The sequence below is a fragment of the Ptychodera flava genome, chromosome 17 (assembly GCF_041260155.1).
Source record: "Ptychodera flava strain L36383 chromosome 17, AS_Pfla_20210202, whole genome shotgun sequence".
Taxonomy (NCBI): Eukaryota; Metazoa; Hemichordata; class Enteropneusta; family Ptychoderidae; genus Ptychodera; species Ptychodera flava.
The window spans coordinates 38,306,305-38,321,894 of NC_091944.1; the positions used below are offsets into that span (position 1 = coordinate 38,306,305).

The following is a 15,590-nucleotide window of genomic DNA, read 5'->3' on the forward strand; positions in this document are numbered from 1 at the left end:
GGCTCAGACGACATGATAGACTTTGACAGTAGACAATATGTCATTGCTAACTCATGATACTAACACTGAGACTGGTATTAGGTAATGTTGGCATTAAATCACGGCATTCTTTGAAAGCCTATGGTTCGATCTTACATCATAAGACTATATTCTAACTATAACTGTATTGAAACTGTGGGCATGGTTGGACATTGATAAAATATGTTTCTCCGGTCAATACTTTGCCAGAAAATTTACTTCTCCCTTAATGTCATACGCCTTCAGTACTTCCAGATACCCGAGGAAATTTAGCCAGAAAAACATGTGTTCAGCAGATTGCGGCCAACCAGTGCCAACCAAGGCCAATCATACCACTGTAATCTCTAGACTCACGACACACTTACGCCGACAATCCGGACACTCAGTGAAAGCTACACGTGTACGAAGGATGTTTTATACGTTTGATTATCTCTTAAAATGCGTGTTAAATTACATGTACACGTACTCCTAAGGCATCGATTACATCTGAACCTATAACCTACAAGATTTAACCTACAAGCTGATGACCTCATAAAAAGTCACTATAAACATTAAAGTTAGCTAATCTGAGTGAGACCGTTTGATGCGCAATGAAATATACACTTATCAGGCTGGTTAGTATCACAGATCATTTCACAGAAATCACTTGTTTATTTCTGCGAGACAATTACACGGTTTACTCACTTTGATTCTGTTCCACCTGCATCAATCCTTGCCTATCTCCTGTATCAGTGAATAACACTGGACCCTGTAGTAATAATATCGACGATTAACTGATATTATCATCCAAGTTCCTTGAAACCACTTCTAATGCGTAAAGCTACACAATATATAAAGGAAACACTGACAGCAGAGTTGTTCGGTGATTTACTCTTGCTGAAATATGTTTGACACTAGCCTCGGGAAAGAAAAGTGGGATTTGGTGTTTTAATTATACTATTTTCCATTTTCCAGATGATCTACGATTTCAAATAAGGGACTATGGATTTCAATCGCATTGAACGATTAAACCTTGGTCATCTGTAATGTCATGCGATTATAAGGAAATAAAATCGACTTTGTTTGTTTGTAATTTCAGGAGTCTGTAGAGCAAAATAAGTCAGATAACATTTAGAGAACTGATTAATGGTGTAGAGTTCAACGTACGCGTACTCTCAACACATGACTCTATCTTGTGAATATACTTAGCGACGTATAAATCATGATCGAAACGATTGCAGCAAGCAACGTAAGGCGAAGCCATCTCGCTGAATGGACAAAATCAGTTTGTCTTGACAAAAAATACATCTTAACTACAGGCGACATAAATGTTGAAAGTAACGCCCTGTTTCTAATGCTATAACTCATATACCTGTGTGTTACTTTTAAATCACATAATGTAATCGATTTTTCATGAAGGTCTGCGTTATATTTAGGAGTAAAGTTTAGTCTTATATAGTACGTTATTTAAATCTGATCGATGTTTGAAAATGCGTTTAAACAAAATAACTGACACGTTGAATAGTGTACGTTATTTCTTAAGGGTCATTAAACTATCGTAGGACGTTCATCCATTGAGCTCGAGTACACAAAGTTATTCCCTTGAAAGCGTTCAGGGATCTAATTTGTAGTCTAATCACAGTACTGTTTCACTCATCCCTATGACACAACTGTAAAAAATGCTGACTCTGCTATAGGGTTGTATGCTACATTCCTGCAGAAGGACTGCAAAAAATCTATAACACGATTGGAACTCATTTGGGATAATTGGATGGTGAAGTAATGTCTTTGAAATCTGCAAATGTAAGCTCATCTGCTTTTCTTTTTACGTTACACACTTGTTTTATGAGTAATTTGTAATATTGAGACATTCAGCTATAGGGCACCTAAGACGTTTGAGAAATTTGAAAAATATGAAGATCCAATTATCCCAAAATAGTTCCAATCGTGTTCTATCCTGTTACGTGCTGTGAATAACAGCTATGATACTTGGTTGTGCTCCTCTACACTGTACTAGGATGCTGGCACCACCCTGTAGCATAGATGTGCACAGTCTAGTACTTGGTTGTGCTCCTCTACACTGTACTAGGATGCTGGCACCACCCTGTAGCATAGATGTGCACAGTCTAGTACATGGTTGTGCTCCTCTACACTGTACTAGGATGCTGGCGCCACCCTGTAGCATAGATGTGCATATTCTAGTACATGTTTGTGCCAGGTCTCTCTTGTGTAGTTGATGTTTTCTACTTACTGAAACTCCTTCAAAATTAGTATGGCTCATTATTCTGAAGAACATTTCAGCCATTTCTGTATCGTTGTAATTAAAGTCAGCCAGTGACTTTGCTGGACCTGTTAAACGAAAAGACGTTTTGATAGAAAATTATACATGTTTACATCAGCGAGTTCGTGTAACATGATGGGTCTTTCAAACATTTTTTGATATTATTGGAACTTCACTCCCTATATTGCGTCTCAAGGTAAATAAAAATAATTTAATCGAGTTTTGTGGATAGATAAAGAGCTACTGGTAAGTGCATTTCTCAAGGACATAACCTCAGATGTCAAGAATAGGTGTGAAAACCATGATTAACCTGAAAAATGCATTTTTTTCAGATATCAATTCTGAAAGGGGCTGTACCGATCGTTTGCTAAGTATAAATGATGATCATGAGTTACTGTTTCTTGGAGTTTACACGTCGTTTACTCGTCCAAGGTTCCGTAATACATGTAATCAAACGAAAGATGTAACTGATTTCTACTGCATAATCCCTTTCTGAAAACTTGTACAAATCTATTCGTACTTGAAGCGAGAAGTTACACCATTCGTTGGATTTTTTTCAAATTCTGTTCTACTACTTCAATGAACAGACTGCGAAAGCAAAATTGGGTTGTAGATGTTTATCGCGATTTTATTTGTTCTAAAATTCTAATATCATCCATAAAAATACACGTCAGCCTTGGTTTGTATCTATCTAAACGAGTGTCATCGTTGACGTTTCGCAGCAGCAAATTGTGTAAACTTATTTGTATTTAAATGATTGTGTTTCTAAAGACTAACCAGAGACAGTAGAGGAGAAGGCCGTCTACTGTCTATGGACTATCGTCCAAAGCGGTAAAAACAATGTAGAGTCTTGGACAATTATGATTTTTGCTAAGACAGGGTGAATCTCGATGACAGATTTTGAGGTTCTCAAATCTGACACTTTTTTGCCATTATGAAACATATAAAGCTTGACTTATTGGAAACTGTGGAGTAAATTAAGTTTCAGCGGTTCTTCTTGTGATAAGAATTAAAGCCTATTTTTTCCAGCAGAGTAAACATTTTGAATATAATGTTGTTAATTTTGAGGTATCTGAATGTATTTCATCCCAATACTGGTAGAAGGACCTCTGATTTTTCATCGTGATTACTAAAAAGGGTGATTTAAATTTATCTTAGGCGCAGAACGAGAAAACTAACTGACTGTCAATTTCCAAGCGCGCATTGAATTCATTAATTCATTCATCCAACTAATTAAAACCATTTCCTAAATGTTGAGTGACAGACCATAGCTTCCACTCTGTTTCCGATATGAAACCGTAAAGAAGTGGTCCCTCTTTTCTTTCCTTTCTACCGACTCAGGCGTTGAAAGTAGTAAATTGTCGACCTATGCATCAGAGACGGAGTACTTCACTCAGTTGAACGGTGTATTCAATTTACTATATCAAGCAAAATAAGCACTCTGCCCAAAATAGCCAATTTATCACCAATGCTTCCGCTGAACTCAAGTATTTCATTTACTCAGACAATGTTTGACGTACCAACAATGGCGTAATATTCGATTTCCAAGGTAAAATGTTTGGTCATTCAGAATTATATTTATATTGTGATTTTTTTGCGCAGCCGGTAAGGACGTGAGATATTCTATTAGCGCATGGTTATGTTTTGATGTCATACAGGGAATGGCGTATTTTGCGCAATATAGTGTCTAAAATTGACATACCAATAGAATAAACGTTGAAGTTTCATAATGAAATTTTACAACGTATTGAAAGAATAAAGCAACAACTCTAATTGAAACTACTGTATAAGTCTAGGTAAATACATGATCATAACTGCCAATTAATAATAGAAGTTTCCTCGAGTGTAAAACGAAATTGCAATATGCTGTATAAATAAATTGTATGAGAAGGAAATAGTATAGTAGGCCTAAATGAATTGAATCCCATGTGTAACAGCGTTCATGTGCATTAATGTACTGACTGCAAGGTCTAAACTTTTTAGTCCCTTTATGACAGTGGATTTTAAGTCGACAATTTTCGCTTTCAACGTTACAACATGTGAACAGTATTGGCATTTTATTATTGGACGGACTTAGCAACAAGTTATGCTTACTCATGCTCTGCAGTCTTTGCTCTGCTTGTTGAAGCATCAAAGCTATTGTCCACACACTATCATAACCATAAGGAGCCTCTTGATATCCAGACAGGGACTCAACGTTGCCGCCGACATAGTTGCTATATTCTTCTAGGAACTGAGATGTCGTCTAGAGTAAGAAACATGGACACCTCGATACTAATTTTATATCAGTAACGCGGACTGAAAGACTTTTCAAATGAAACTTTAGGAGTATTAATGACAAGATGAGGAAGAATTAATAGAATCTTTTAGTTATGTAATTGTTGACGTGAATTGGCTTATAATTCCTTTCCTATGGTTAATCAATTGAACACCTTTGGTGACATTAATAAAAGTGCTATTTACTATGGTATCAAAGTCATTGTTATTACAAACACTGATCGTAACAGTTTGCACATGATCAGATGAATGACAATAACTTGATCGATCGAAAATGTTTCAGATTTTCCTCTGTATTGAAAACTTCATCCATCTTGTCTCAGCAAGTAATTTTCCAATAACAAGATTTTTAAATGAAAGTTTATTCGCTTTTAGGAACAAATACGTATCGTAAAAACGCTGAGAATTGTTGAAGTACAAGTACGACTAACTGTTATCTGCACTTGCAAACTGTTATCTGCACTTGCAAACTATTATCTGCACTTGTAAACTGTTATCTGCACTTGCAAACTGTTATCTGCACTTGTAAACTGTTATCTGCACTTGCAAACAATTATCTGCACTTTTAAACCGTTATCTGCACTTGCAAACTATTATTTGCACTTAAAAACTATCTACTGTTGATTGACCAATCAGAGTGCTCAATTCAGGGTGTTTTATTTACTCATAAAGCCTTGGTCACCAAAGTACTGTCCAATCAAAAGTGAACATGTCATATTCTGTAGACATCTGGTACGTTTTAATATTCAAATTTGCTAACACAGCGGAAACCAGCTGCAACACAAAATCTGCTGTGCCCTAGGGCATTTATATAATGTGCCCTAGGGCATTTATAGGATGTTCCATTACATTGGAAGGCTATTTCACAAATAAAAGTTTTAATTCATATCCTAAACATGTTACATTGACAAAGGGGACGGTTGACGTAAACATATTGAAAACGAAAATATATCAGTTAGGGGTGATAGTTTTTAAGTCGGATAAAACCCTTGTACTCGGGCTCTCTGGTATATAAAGTCCAACCCTACGATAAATTGTCTCGGCCTGCGGCCTCGACATTTTATCGTTGGGTTGGACTTTATATACCAGAAGAGCCCTCGTGCTCGGGCTTTATCCTATACTTGTAAACTGTTATCTGCACTTGCAAACAATTATCTGCACTTGCAAACTGTTATCTGCACTTGTAAACTATTATCGGGCGGAAGTGTTTTTAGTCCAGAGTGGTTTTGTATTAAAACTATTATCAGTTTAATGCTGAATCAGATAATTTCAAATTAAAGATCAAAACTACAATATCTTGTATATATATATATATATATATATATATATATATATATATATATATATATATATATATATATATATATATATATGTATATATATATATATATATATATATATATATATATATATATATATATATATATATATATATATATATATATATATATATATATATTAAAATTTGGCATGATTGGACTACAGAGTGCTTAATTTTAGCGCCCCATTCACTCTTTATAATATGTTTTGCATACTAAAATAATGCCAATCAACACACTTTGCATACAATAATACATTAATTTCAGGAAATTAATCATTAGACAGACTTGACCAGGTATGAATCCTGGTTTTTCACTCACCCTATTGGAGACACCGGGAATACTTGACAAACTCAGCGGTAGTGCATCGGTGGTAAAGTATCCTCTTACAGCTTCTTCCATGTCTGCCAATGTACAATCATGGCTACCATCTTGTTTTCTCCACCAATCGCTGCTGTACCAACCTAACATGACACAAACGTTCAAAAAGACATACAAAATCCATTACATTATTTACACTAAAAAAGAAAGGAATGTCATCCTTAAGTGATAAAATTATATCTAGTAAGTAGAATTGTTGTCCGTCACATTCATAAGAACGTTCGATTTTAAAAATTATTAAACTCATTTCTCTATCAATTCTAGATGTATCTATACTAGCTAGTAAAGGTACACAATGTAAGTTGAGCTTACAGCACTTAGCAAAGAGTTGACTGTGCGTGTGATTTGCTTGCGTATTACCGCACTATTACTACTTCATTTTCTCATGGAAAATCTGTCACGTGTTGATTTCTGTCACTGAATTTTATCACGTATCTGTATTGATTGTGACTGTGGTCAACTCTGAGAATCCGAACGTTGTTTTTATGACGGCTTTACTAGGAGACGTTATGGGAATGGAAAACCCTGGAGCAGATGTTGAATCCAAAAGTAGATGGTCATGGTATTAACAAAGCATTACATTTTTGTGTTGGAGTTGGAATAAACTTTAAGAGTTGCGTTGCTTTTTATGGCAGTGTAAAAGTTGTCATAATCATTGATTCAATACATGAATCACACAGTGATAAACAATGACCCATTGATCTTTGAAAAAGGAATATTTCTCTTATATGATTACCGCAATGGCTTTTGGGTGGAATTTTTCTGAATAATTCTGATGAAACTTACAACATTTGATTTCTGTCGGTATCATTAAAAATTCACGGCTTCATGCTGAAACAGCTCTATCCCAAAATAAAGGGTGGTTACACCAGCTACAATATCTATGCAGAATTATTCTTCAAATTGAGAAGGCGGAATAATGTAAAGACTTCGAATTTTAACCCGTTATAATGCATGCATATTTAGCTGTCACCCTGTTACAATCCATACGTATTCAACTTTTAATCTGTTATAATCCATACGTATTAACTTTTAAGTTGTTGTAATCCATGCGTATTTAACTTTAACACGGTTTGAACTAATTTGGGATAATTGGATTTTCATATTTTTCAAATTTCTCAAAAGTGTTAGGTGCTGAATAGCTGAATGTTGCAGTATTGCAAATTACTCATAAAAACAAGTTTGTAACGTAAAATCAAAAGCAGATGAGATTACATTTCTATATTAAATAGACATTACTTGACTATCCAATCATCCCAAATTAGTTTCAATCGTGTTCGTTTGATCTGTTATAATCCATGCATTTTTAGCTGTCATCCTGTTATAATCCATACGTAGTTAACTTGTAATCTCTGTTATAATCCATATGTATACCTATTATATTCCATACTATTTAAATTTAATATCTGTTATAATCCATACGAATTTAAATTTTAATCTCTGTTATAACCAATGCGTATTTAAATTTTAACCTGTTATTATCCATACGTATTTGGCTCCATACATCCCTTCCTTGTAAGCGTGACAAAACACTTGGCGGGCCTTGTTCTCGTAAAAATTTCCGATAATAATACGAGCTCCTTGTTTCTGAGTAAAGAAATATGTTAATAATCAGAAGATTAATACACATTACGTAAAATATGCCGGACGGCTGTATCAATGTTGTAAAAATCCTTTCAAATGCCTTCCTAATACTGTTACTGTAGTTAAACAAATTTTAGCCCTTTTGTCATTTGTTGTCTATCATCACTGACATTTTCGACAACTTTTTATACTACTGCATACAACAAATATAAAAAATATTGTATACATGGTGCAAATAGTTTTTTTTTTTCATTTTTTAAGTGGCAGAAAAAGACATCAGATATTAAAAGACTTGTATATCTCAAGAAAGAATTATTTTCCAGGGTGTAGCTTTTTGTCAATTTTGTATATGACTTTTTTGATGAGTCACGTGTACCGATTAAAAGTTATTTGGTTTTTCTCTTCAATGAGTTACATAATTATGGTGCCGAGTGGATGCATGAATGGATGGGTGTGCTGTTGAGTCTGGTCAGGATTGATGAGTTTACATAGGGCAAAGTTCGTGACCGTCTTTCTTGGACAGAAAGATGTGAACAGTCTTAGGGGGACTGTCAGCGAGATACACAACAATGAATCAATGTTGGTCGGGTGAATCCCTAAGACTCAAATTGCTTAATCACTTTACAGATACACACTTCATGCTAATTACTTTTTGTGGGACAAATGACTGATGCAGGCACCAAGTCAATAAACTTAATTGACACCACGACACAAAAAAAATCATACACGCATGCGCTGAAGCAAGGACAGATGAAATCACGTACCTTTAAGTTTGAAACCTGTACAGTTGAATCATTTGAGAAACTCTCCGACGTCAAAACATCGATTTCATTATCTTTGGCGTGATAAAGGAAATCTGCCATCGCCTGAAGAATAAAAAAATATTATCTGGTTAAAAATACACGTAGAAGTAAGACTTCCAATGGCTTGAAATGATCGTTAGAGGAAGTAGTATGAATGCCGTCCTTTTTCAGTAGACAATCACACCCGACAAAATATGTGTAATACTGGCATTGATAATTGCTCGTCGAGGATAACTTGTTTATGAATACTGTGTTGAAATTCTTTGGCTTCAATAATTTGTCAGCATTATGACACGTAAATGTTAAGGTACGGTACACAAGGTGGGGCTACTTTGGGTTAACTCAGTACGATACACCGAAATCTAAGCTTTAAGAACAAGGTTTGAGTCACGTGACTAGAAACATTTCACTTAATTTACATTGACTAATATTGCAGTTTAAAGTTATATATAATATCTGGAGATGTAAATCACCTGAAATCTTCAGATATTTTTAAAAATTCAAAATTACGCAACAGCTGTTCTCTGTGCCGTGTGTAACCAGGCCGAAAATTGAATTATTTTGTTTTCGAGAAAAAACTATTAAAACTTAATTTTCTCCAAAAGTTTTCAGAGCGAGACCAGGCCAGTTGTAGATCACCAGAGATGTAAGAATTCCTCCATCTGGAAATGCACGATATTAATTATGTATATTTGATAAGGTATGAGATTTCCGTGCGTCAAGTTGCCAGCTGATATTTTTCTAAAATGATATTTGGTTGAGGGGCAACATTGATTACTTTCACCGCCCATTCTTAGGGTAAATCAATGCGAGGCAACATTTATTCATAATACACTTCTCTAGAAAGTTCGTTCAAGCTTAATATGGGGAACTCAAGCAATTGTTCTGATACTCCTGTAGAGGATCAAAGATTCATACAGGTGAATCGACTGATCCCTTTATTTCGAATTCGATTCTGGCCTATGTCAGTTGATTTGCAATGAACTTAGAATAAATGTTCTCAAACAGCTTAAATCAAGGACACATCATACGCTGCATATATATTACATTATTCTCTTTTGCACTTTTGGACCGTTTTCACTCCGGGTCTCTGCAATGTTTTAAAATTCAACAGATTTTTGATCGGATTTGAATTCACATCGTACGGCACCCAGTCACCTAGTGAAGAACATCACAGTCAAAATCCTCACCCTTTAAAAAGAGTGGTTTTTACAACGTGTTTAACTCAATTTTATTTCTATCCACTTACACATCCTCGCGTGTTGTTTTATCGACTTAACTCACTCTAATTTTGAAAAATCTAAAGAAAGAAATGAAAACACGAGTGGAACTAATTTGGGATAATTGGATAGTGAAGTAATGTCTTTAAAATCTGCAAATGTAAGCTAATCTGCTTTTCTTTTTAACTTACACACTTGTTTTTATGAGTAATTTGTAATATTGAGACATTCAGTTATAGGGCACCTAACAATTTTAAGAAATTTGAAAAATATGAAAATCCAATTATCCCAAATTAGTTCCAATCGTGTGTGAAGTTTATTTTAAGAAACATCATCATATAGAAAGGAGATATGTGCACATCCAGCTGTGGGTCCATAGCTGTGGTGTTACAGACGGGATTCTTGCCTTCTTCGGGCTGGTTTTGACTTTTTATGACTTTTAACCCTGCCCCACAGCTAGTGAACGTCAGGTGACTGTACAGAGTTCGCATCAAAATGCTGTGCAGACATTACGGATTAGGTCAAACTTGCTATTAAGAGTGGATGCTATGAAACTTCGGGGCAATACAATAAAAATGTTTTAAGTAGTTTGAATCCAGTGGGATATTAATTCACAAACTTGTGCCAAATAAATAAATTAGCAATTTTGACTCGCAATGACAGGGTTTCTTTACTCTGTATTGACAGAAATACCTACGTATTACAATTGAGATCACGTTCCCTCCGTTACCTTATTACTTTAAAAAAATATTTTTTTTTGTTTTAATGGAGAGAAAAATCTGAAGACCTGGATTAGATCTAGTTTTGAACGATTGTTACTTGTATAACCTAGTTCTTATGAATACCCTGATTCAGTTAACCATCATCGAAATCATTTCAAAGTGTCCAACTTGCAGCTGTGCTCACTATAAAAGTTAAAATAAACGAGTGCGAAATTCTATTCTATGGTGTATATTCTTTTTATTTGCCATTAAGGTAAATGTGAGAACACAACGAACCACTTAAGCCACAATGGCGTCGCTATTTTGTCATCAAATACAACGCTCTACTTCTATGATAAAAACAGAGCTCTTAAAGCATCTTGCGAGTTAAATAATGTCCCTATATCAGCCGCTTAATGGACTAGTGCCAATCCAAGACAAGCGGTGAGTGAATTTCCTTTTGATCTTTTAATAGCCATGTTGTACAAGCTTGAAAATTGGTGCCATTGTATTTCTCTCCATAAAAATCGGCTCTAAGAAATCATGATATTTTCATTTAGTCATCACACCTAATGGTAAACGTATCAGCTGGTGAATGTCCGTAAAACATGACAGAAATAACTAATGAAGGCGGTACATTGTGAAAAACACTAAAAGCTGCTCGACTTTATCAAGTCTGATTCTCCCATGACGTCATTGCAAAAGTCGGAAATTGACGGCTGTAGCTCGTCTACGTACATCGCTTCCGAAGATAAAAAAACATATAAAGTGTTTTTCTGCTTTTTTTGCTGTTCAGTCATCTAATTTATATCTAAAACAACCAATTACTGATATATGAAAACATTTATATACCAGCAAGCGGGGATTTTTGTATTGAGCTTTGAATGGTATTCAAATTGTGTGAAATTTGGTTCTGTGGAGCAGAACATACACTTAATAGACCGTTCAAGACATATCAAAATAGACACACTTGACTTGATCGAGTCAAGAGTCATGGCCGTCTGTTTCTAATGCTTATCGATCGATTTGCGTGGACGACGGGAGTATAAGTAACATGGAAACGATGAGATCCTAACAACTGTTCTGTAGACATTGCATTATTTTCTTCTTTTCAAATAAAACAGTTATAACAATCATATTAAACAGAATACACTTTTTTCGCAGAATGACTACAAGTATTGAGGAGTCATAGTTCATTGCAAATGTGAAATCGTGGTTGAAATCGCCATGATGGCAGGCAATATAATCATTTGTATGATTATCGATTGCAAGAATTCCTGGTGCACTGTGTGCTTTCTGTAAGAGCTAAGCTGTCCACACAAGCGGCTTTGTGGAAGTGTCACAATCGGAAAAAACGTTGCTCAATAGAACTGAAATTCCGTTTCAAAGTGTATCTGATTAATTTTCCGGTGAGGGACTTACCAAAGAGAACAGGTCCACTGTTTGATGCAAGGTTCCGACTTTAGTCCATCCGAAGTGTTTCAACATGTCAAACTTAACCACGTTCAGAACTTTTTCAGTTGGAAACACACGAAAAAACTTTGGAAATAAACTGCGATCAGACAGCTTAGGTGACGCCGATGAATATGACAACTGTAAAGGTAAAATTGAAGGAAAATAATTCAGTTTTCAGATGTTCAGATGTTCAGCTAAAATACTTATTGTATTTTTGAAGTCGTGTTGCGATTTTCCGCAGTCTTCTCCAAGGAATGATCTCACAAGAAATTTCGTTTCAGATTTGCAGATTTGAAGTGACGTCATTTATCAGCCAGGTAGCATGACGCCAAGATCATCTGGAGTAAGTAACCAGCAAACCATAGCCATACTTGATAAATTAGCATATTTGATACTTGAAATCAGACTCTCAATGTCTATTATGTTATTAAGAAGTGACCCAACTCCTCAATCTGACAATAAAACTTAGAACTGACACAATTGCAAGATACCAATATGGCGGCTTATGTTCATGTATAGGCTGACATCTCGGTAGAGGGAAACCAAATGAAAATGCACCGAAACAAAAATAATCATAAATCAGGTGTAGCCAACTGGTCAATTCAGTCCCCATGTTCTGCCCGCTTCCTATTCACCTCCCACTACCCTCGCCCAACCAATTATACCTGTCCACTTAATCTTCCCTGAAGCTCTAACAACCAAATTATTCCCCCTCCCCTCTATCCATTTTTCGGAACCTACTGCAAGAATGTATCTCCCTGACTCACAATAAAATTGGTTTTTTCTCCCCGCCTCTTGATTATTTTAAAATTCGCGTGTGCGCAGTTTTTCAGTGTTGTCAGCTTCGTGCGTACTTTTTCAGCTAATAGCTTCGTTGGCTTCGGCTGATAAATATATTTTAAAAGAACGATCTCACAGTATGACTTTCCCTAATGTTTTTGTAGTTAAAACCAATAGTCTGTTGAACACTTACATTTCGTTCACAGTTCTTAACCATACGTCAGACTTAAAGTGGCACTCACACTTGGTAACATTTTTAAAGCATATTTTTTAATGCCAATGTCGATATTTGACGAGGCGACTGCGCGCGGATCGCGAGATATCGATAAAAACATGTCTTCAAAAAAGTAAAAGTTTGAATTCCGGTGGCTTCCGAACATCGTACGTTCGGCACTGGTAACATTGTCAACTAAGCTATGGAGTACGAGTCTACGCTGACGCTGCTGTACGCCACAGTACCACCGGCGTCGGTGATCGGTCATGGCCTGTGGGAGAAAGCTGAGTCTTACTGACTAGGCGTATAAACGAAAAATAATTTTTGCTGATTCCACAAGAATTGGCAAAGGTGACTAGCACAGTTCCGTGCGGTTGATACATAGCGGCCGCCGCGTGATATGCATAGACGCATGCCACGCGCGCATACCACGCGCGCGGCGTACTGTGTGGCAGACGACAAAATGTAGTCATCGGAGGCGGCTAATATTTGACATGTAAAAACTGATGTTTTATGTGGTATTGGTTAAAAATATAATACAACCGATTTAGAATAATGAAAACGACAAAAACTAAGGAGAAGTTTTTAAAAACTTACCTGAGGTAAAGACATAATGCTGTATATAAAGTCTTTGCAGTGGGAAGTAAATTAATTGCGTCGTTCGAACTTATTGTAGACTCCCTAGAATATCGTCAATCAGCACAACAACAAACCTTCGGGGGATTTCGAGTCAAAATTAGAATGATCGTAAAACTTCGGGATGTGAAAAATACGCTCGGGAAATGACATGTTTTTATCGATATCTCACGATCTGCGCGCAGTCGCCAAGTCAAATATCGACCGTTGGCATTAAAAAATTGTGTTTTAAAAATGTTACAAAGTGGGAGTGCCTCTTTAATATCAATAATCCTTTTTAAAGAAAAAAAGCAAAGCTGTAATTTTCAAGTAGGTCACGTCGTTTTCAAAAGATGAAGGCTCATTATCACGCATCATGAATGCTATCTTCGCCTATCGTAAATAAATTTGTGACCGCTTTCAACAAAATATCACGCGTTAGTGCTGAGTGACAGCTGTTACATAAAGGCATCACATGAAATAGTATCTTACTCGTATCAAGTAAGAAGTATTCCAGTCAATTGAATTTTTGATCTCAACACGCTAGATCTCAACATGCAAAAAAAAAAGTAAGAAGTATGTTTGGTATCTAGGCATTCAAATGATATGTTCGTTATTAGCTCACGTGTGTAAACACGTGAGCTAATGTAATAGCGATGTCTGTCTGTCTGTCCGTGTGTTTGTGTGTGTGTGGTGTGTATGTTAGTGTGTGTGTGTCTGTCTGTCTGTCTGTCTGTCTGTCTGTTTACACGATAACTAAAAAACGCCTAAACGGATTCAAGTCAGATTTGGTACACAGGTACCATATGCTACTTGCAAGAATTGATTAGATTTTGGATAGTGTGGCTTGCATATTAATGAAGTTATGCAGTATTGTTTTTTTCCGTACAATGGCTTCCCTATGGAGACGGTAATGACAGTGTACACATATATCTAGAAATACTGCACCAAATTTCATGAAACTTTTAACAGATGACAATCTCAGAAAATTATGATGATACTGTGAGTGTCATGTCAATTATCTTCTTATTTGCATATTTAATGAACTTTTGTTATTAGTGAGATAACTCTGAAATCCCTGCACGAAACTTGATGATACTTGCAACAAATATTGATCTGATATATATCTAATTATACTTAGAAGCATTTGGCAGTGTCAAGTTAAAAAATAGCTCATTTGCATATTTTATGAAGTTTTGTAATTAGTGATATAACTCCGATATAACTTCACCAAATGTGATAAAATCTGCTGCAGATACGGATCTGACTGATATCTAACTGTAGTGTAAAGCATTTAGTAGTGTGAAATTAATTAAGGGTTCATTTGCATATTTAATGAACTTTGTAATTAGTGATATTACTCTAAAATTACAGCGTTAAATTTGATAAAACTTGCTACAGATGTTGATCTGATAAATATCCAATTGTACTGAGAAGCATTGAGCAGTGTCAAGTTAATAATTAGCTCATTTGCATATTTCATGAAGTTTTATAATTAGTCATATAACTCCGAAATAACGGCATCAAACGTCATGAAAACTGCTGCATATACTGATCTGACAGATATCTAACTGTGTTGTAAAGCATTTAGTAGTGTAAAGTTAATGAAGGGTTCATTTGCATATTTAATAAACTTTGTATTTCGGTATATAACTCTGAAATTACGGCACCAAATTTTGTGAAACGTGCTACAGAAATTGATTTGATAAATATTTAATTGTGCTATGAATCATTGAACAGTGTCAAGTTAATTTAGGGTTTATTTGCATATTTAATGAACTTTGTAATTAGTGACATTACTCTAAAATTACAGCACTAAATTAAATAAAACGTGCTACAAATGTTGAACTGATGGATATCTAGTTGTCCTATGAAGCATGGAGCAGTGTCAAGTTAATTAACAGCTCATTTGCATATTAAATAAAGTTTTGTAATTAGTGATTAAACTCTGAGAGTACTGTGC

At 35.5% G+C, this 15,590-nt stretch overlaps 1 protein-coding gene across 1 annotated transcript in view; it reads right to left on the reverse strand.

The window, feature by feature from the left end:
- Positions 1-15,590, reverse strand: part of LOC139116282 (gamma-aminobutyric acid type B receptor subunit 2-like) — an 87,043-nt gene that overhangs the window by 11,912 nt on the left and 59,541 nt on the right. Inside the window, exons 3-9 of the mRNA XM_070678889.1 lie at positions 11,986-12,156; positions 8,604-8,705; positions 7,728-7,842; positions 6,196-6,338; positions 4,373-4,523; positions 2,249-2,346; positions 703-766 (exon numbers count right to left, since the gene is read on the reverse strand). Of these exons, the coding sequence (XP_070534990.1) occupies positions 703-766; positions 2,249-2,346; positions 4,373-4,523; positions 6,196-6,338; positions 7,728-7,842; positions 8,604-8,705; positions 11,986-12,156 (844 nt within the window). The remainder of the gene's footprint in view (positions 1-702; positions 767-2,248; positions 2,347-4,372; positions 4,524-6,195; positions 6,339-7,727; positions 7,843-8,603; positions 8,706-11,985; positions 12,157-15,590) is intronic.